Below are 5,740 nucleotides of genomic sequence, written 5' to 3' on the forward strand. Positions count from 1 at the left end.
TTGAAGAAATTACATCCCTTTCCTCCCTGCAATTGCATTCACAAATAAATAACACATTGTTAAGTAAGGGTTTTAGAATAATGCTCATACCTTCATTTGACATAAACTCTGTTTTACCTTGTATAACCCACAACCATTAAACCTACGCCCAGGATTCTCAATTGTCCGTGCAATAGCGAGAGGTGAATCAAGGCCACAGAAGCAATGAACATCCCTTCTTCGTGACGCACAACTTTTACTGGATACAATATATGATTGTGACATTTTCGAACTTGATTGTTGAAGAAACAATGGAAGCAACTGAAGAAGAAAACGAGGAGAAAGTGGAAGGAAGTGAGCGAAAATAATATGGGAGAAAATGGGCTGAGCGAAAACAAGGAGAAAGAAGAAGGATTTAAGCAAAACCAATTTAGGATAAACAATGATGAAGAAGACGTAATGAAGGAGTTAGGGCATGACATTTGCCTTTTAATATTTTTTTGTTATAATTTATGAAGCATTTTCATTGTATTTTTAAATAAAAAAATTATTGTTTTGATGAAATGTAAATGTCATTTTTTAGCTTGGCACTACCACATGTGCGTTCATTTGCCATCTGTGCGTTTCTGGAGGAGAAAATGAGGATTAGGACTAAAATTGCAAAAAACATGATATTATAGGGACTGGTTTGTTTGATTTGAAAAAGGTAGGACCAATTTCACGAGTTGATCAAAATACGAGGACTAAAAGTGTAATTAAGTCTATATTATATTAATAATATTTTAAATACAATTTTTACCTAAATTTGTAAAGAGTTTAATAGATAAGCACTAACAGTACAAAATAATTTTATTGTTGTCGAATGATAAACCAACAATCTGTTATTTCTAGAGCTGTCAAAATGGGGCCGGTCAAGCCCAAAAAATTATAGGGCTTGAACCTTAAAATTAAAGACCATATTTTCAAGATAGCATATTGATTTTGTCTTACTCTAAAATTGGGGCCGCATAATTATAAATTTTAAAAAATATTAATATTTATTTTGTCTTACTCTAAAATAGCATATTGATTTTTCTCACCTCACTGAATTTTATCTCTATTCTATTCAACATTTCTCTTTTAAATATTATACATTAATATAATCAACATTCTTTCATCATATTATATTAGTTTTTGTTTTACATTAAATATTCAGTATTATTTTATACAATTTAAAAATATATTATATTTAGAAACACATTATAGTATTTATAAGAGATAATATAATACTTAAAAATATATTTTGTTTAAAATAATATAATTTTTTATTTTATTTGTAATAAATATGAGTTTTTATTTTAATTTTTTTAAATAAAAAAGTCCGTTTAGAGTCGGGTAGTCCGAAATTTATCTAGGGACAGACTCGAATAGTAATTCTCAAGTCCATATTACACAAACTTTTTTAGTCCAGTTCATAAAAATTCCAAAGCCCGCCAAGGCTGACCTATTTAAGGTCGGATAGCCTATTTTACTCTAATTATTTTATCTAAATAATTTTAAGATATAAAAGTAAATTCACATATTAGATGATTCTATGTGCATCTCCTATTTTTTCATCTTCAAAATATATTTTTAACAAAAATATTAATAATATTTTAAAATAGAAGAAATTATACTTATTTAATATTATTATTATTATTTTTATTATTATTATTAATCTGAAGCGGGGTGCAAGAACAAGAACAATATACCCTACGGCTTGCATCAATCACAATTCGCAGCAAAGCAAGAGAAGAATCAGAATCAACAAAACCGTTTGAAAATTCGAAATCGGGAATCAACGATGGAAGTCGAAGGCTCATCGAAGAAGATGATAGCGACACAAGAGGAAATGGTGGAAGCTAGGGTTCCGTTAGCGTACAGAGATCAGTGTGCGCATTTGCTCATCCCTCTCAACAAGTGCAGACAATCGGAATTCTATCTCCCATGGAAGTGCGAGAACGAGCGTCACTCTTACGAAAAGTGCGAGTACGAACTTGTTATGGAGAGGATGCTTCAGATGCAAAAGATCCGCGAAAAGGCGAAGGAGAATTCCAAACAGCCTCTCTCCCAGGGTGCGGCTATTCCTCTCATTCCGAAACCTGCTAATGCGTGATTCGTATCTCTCTCCCGCTCTCTGTGTAAGCGATTTTTTTCCCTTTTGATTCGTTCTGTTGTATTGTGTGTTTTCTTGTTTGTATCGGTTTGCTTTGAATTGGAATTGAGGTTTTTAGTTTTCGATCTCGTGTTTACGATTAATTATGAGCAGGATTTAGGCGATTGAGTGGTAGTTGAATTTGTTAGTAATTGTAAATTAGGTTTTAGGTTTATGTAATTGAGGTTTTTGAATTTTGGTCTTCGGTTTACGATTAATTAGGTGCTGGTGTTAGGTAATTTATGTTCTTTACTATATGAAATTGAATGATGAATTTGTGCATATTCTGCTAGCTAGTTTTGGCAGTTAGGGTTTTGTTTAATTAGCACTTTGACATATTGTGAGAAGTATATAACTGAGTGGGAATTGAGTTTGTTATTAATTGTAAATTAGGTTGTAGGTTTGTGGCTGATAAGCTCTATGAACTCAAGAAATTGAACATCTCCTTGATCATCTTTGATATTGTGATTCTGTTTTTGATTTTATCCCTTCCTGCAAACTCTTGAGCTTCATTGTTTTCCTTTTCCCTTCATCCTCCCTCCAATTACTAGTTTAGTATTGTAGCAATATCCTCCATCTGATTACTAGTTTAGTATTTACCCACTGCTTCAACAATGGCTTCTGCTGCGATGGCGGAACCATCTTGACTGATCCACATTTCTGTATGGGTCCATGGCTTCAAGAGCATATACAACAGACAAGGTAGTCAAACTCGAGATTCTACGCAAGATCGGGTAGGGGTAATAAGATTTTCGATTCCAGCGATTTCACGTGAAAGCGCGACGATCTTGGCCGTGCCCACCAAAAAATGATTTTGGCTATACTCCGGCACAGAATAGTGATGCAAGAACGCAGAATCGTCCGATCCTACGAGTTGGATCGCGATTCTGTCTACCATGACAACAGAGTTCAATGGTCTACTCTATATTTTATGCCAAGGTTGATTACGGTGGACTTCATCTCCAAGATTGTAATTATAAATCCACAAAACCATTGCTTTGCGTCAATTTTGGCGTTTTCTGTTCCTAAGATGGAAGAGATGGTTGCGGACCTAGACTTTTGCATCTTTCTTTATGGATCTTACTGCTGAATTGACAGTCCTTCCATTGCTGTTTCTGGTCCTTCCATCTTCCTTTATCGAGATGGCAAAGCACGTGGCAATAACTTCATGGTTCCTGCTCCAAAGGAGCCAAACAAACTCGAATACGACAGCTTTTGATGCTTTCATATGTTGGGCTTAGAAACCAAAGTTTGGCCGCCGTTGTGTCGTACACTTGTAACTTATTGTGATCTCAGAAATGACTCATGCCAGTGAACTGTGGTGGCTCTTCTGCCTAGTTGACAATTCTTTTGACCCCTACGCATTACCACAAGTGTTGGTAGTTTTATTCTGATCCAAACAAAGGAATTCTGTGCTTCAAAGCAGCATTGTTCCGTTCATCAATGTCTGCCTGGAATCATAACCAAAATGATGATTTTCCTAATTGTCAAGGTGAACTTGTTCTACATTAAGTTGTCAATGCTTTTTGTCTTAATTTTACAGTTTGTGTCTAGTATGGGGAACAATTGGGATGCGTTCATTATTTGGTTGCATTGTTCCTTGGTATTGGCTTATGCTCCCATGCTCATCTAACATTGATTCCCCTGATATTGATTCTCTGTTGCAATATGGGCCGATAAATTGTGATTGGATTATTGTGGATTCCATTATCAGAGCTCTGTGTGTGTGGTATATGTAAATATTTGAAAGAAGGCTGTATGGATAGACCTGTTAAAGTTTGAGTCAATTCTTCTCTTTTGAAAAGGCCTTGGTTCATTAACGAGTGATGGAATCATGACATTGATAGGTAGCATGTAGAAAAATTGTTAGATGAATCAACCTCAGTTTTTTGGACCCTGGAATCAAGTTTCTGGGGACTTTTCTTCAGATTAGATCCAATACTGAGCTATGGCGCGGCTTATTGATCTAGTGATGGAAAGCAAATTTGTGTATGGTACATCACTAGTTTACTTATGCACCATAGAACTAGTCTACAAATGCATAGTAAAACAATTACATGTTGTAACAAATGTTGATGAGTTCATAATTCTTTACTCAAGATGTATCATTACATGTTGAAACAAATGTTGATGAGTTCATAATTCTTTACTTAAGATGTATTATTAATTCTAGTAAAATATGTCACAATATAACTCGGTTCATCTTTTTTAAATTTGATCGTTGGTCTTGAACAGAGTTCTAACTTTTTGCTTTGTTCTTTTCTTATCCCTCTTATGACTAATGCTTTTTTTTACCTAGTTTATTTTGGGGGGTGGAGGGGCAGGGTTTTTTTTAAATTTTTTTAAACTAGTTTATTTTGTGACGCAAGCAAATGGGACAATACACTCTCGTGAAGCTTTCAAACAAATTTTAAACATCAATTGTAAAGGCTGCGAGCGGTAGCAGAAATAAAGTTTGCCACAAGATAATGTAATGAATCGGTGACTTTAGGATACTGCTGAAACTGGAAATTTGTGTTACTTGTATTTCTGCAGGTTGAAGGTGAAATTTATGAATGTGCTTCCTGCTAGACTTTATGGTGAATGGGAAACTTGAATAATATATAGCCTCTTTTTGCACTATAGAAATTAGTCTTTTTATATTTTTAATCTTAAAGTTTTTGCAAGTGTATATAAGCTGTGAGGTCTCACTTTGTAAGCTTGGTGTGTCCACATTGGATTTTGTGTTATCTTGTTCTTCTGCTTAGAGTTCTTGGACTTCTTAATTGCTTCTCTGATCCTTGTTATATTTGATGCAGTTCAACTTTTGACAAGAACCTTTGCTTGCGTGGGATGCTGTTTCATGTTTTTTCTATTTTATGGATTCAAAGTTGCGTTGGAATGTTTGTCCAGAGACGTCTACAGACTGATTATTATATTCTATTTCTTGCTATTTTCCCTGTGGTGAGACCATGTTTGTACTGAAGAAATAAAATTTCATAAAGGGAATCACTAACTGATTGCTTTCATATTCATCTTTTTGCTTCCATTGATCACAGTAGTGTTGCAATTTATAGTATTGGTTATAGATATTAGGAACTCACACCTAGTTTATCAAACCATTTAATAAAGGCGTGCCTTCCAAATGTTGATTGAGAATTTTAATATTTTTAACAGATTTTTGTCAAGGAAAAAATTTACAAGAAAAGAAAATAGAAACTGGAAGGAGTAATAGGAGTATGGAATGTTTAAGAATCCTTTGAAAGAAAAATAATACACGTATTGTTTAGGAGAAAGAAACTTCAAACTATGGCTTGAGATATAATTAACACTTGAATTGTTGTTCCCATCCCCATTTCATGAAAAGTTTGGAAAAATACTGCTATGAATATTTACAAGCAGATTGTTCTCTTGATCAATTTGCTTGATCACAATTTGAACTGGGAGAACTTTATCGGTCTGTATGGGAGGATTTATGATGGTTAGAGGAGTGAGCTAGTTATTTTTATTTTTTAAAACTAAACAACATATAAACTGTTTCAATATTTTTGTTATGAAGACTCAAATCCGATAAAGTATGCAAATGAAAGGCCGTAGCTTATTACTTGA

At 34.0% G+C, this 5,740-nt stretch overlaps 1 protein-coding gene across 1 annotated transcript; it reads left to right on the plus strand.

The window, feature by feature from the left end:
• Positions 1 to 1,680: 1,680 nt before the first annotated feature.
• On the plus strand, positions 1,681 to 5,160 carry LOC131642228 (NADH dehydrogenase [ubiquinone] 1 beta subcomplex subunit 7). Its single transcript, XM_058912500.1, has 2 exons — positions 1,681 to 2,138; positions 4,951 to 5,160. Exon 1 carries the CDS (start codon positions 1,802 to 1,804, stop codon positions 2,111 to 2,113), a length of 312 nt encoding a protein of 103 aa, XP_058768483.1. The 5' UTR covers positions 1,681 to 1,801; the 3' UTR covers positions 2,114 to 2,138; positions 4,951 to 5,160.
• The last annotated feature ends 580 nt before the right edge of the window (positions 5,161 to 5,740 follow it).

Source organism: Vicia villosa, linkage group LG1 (assembly GCF_029867415.1).
Source record: "Vicia villosa cultivar HV-30 ecotype Madison, WI linkage group LG1, Vvil1.0, whole genome shotgun sequence".
Classification (NCBI taxonomy): Eukaryota; Viridiplantae; Streptophyta; class Magnoliopsida; order Fabales; family Fabaceae; genus Vicia; species Vicia villosa.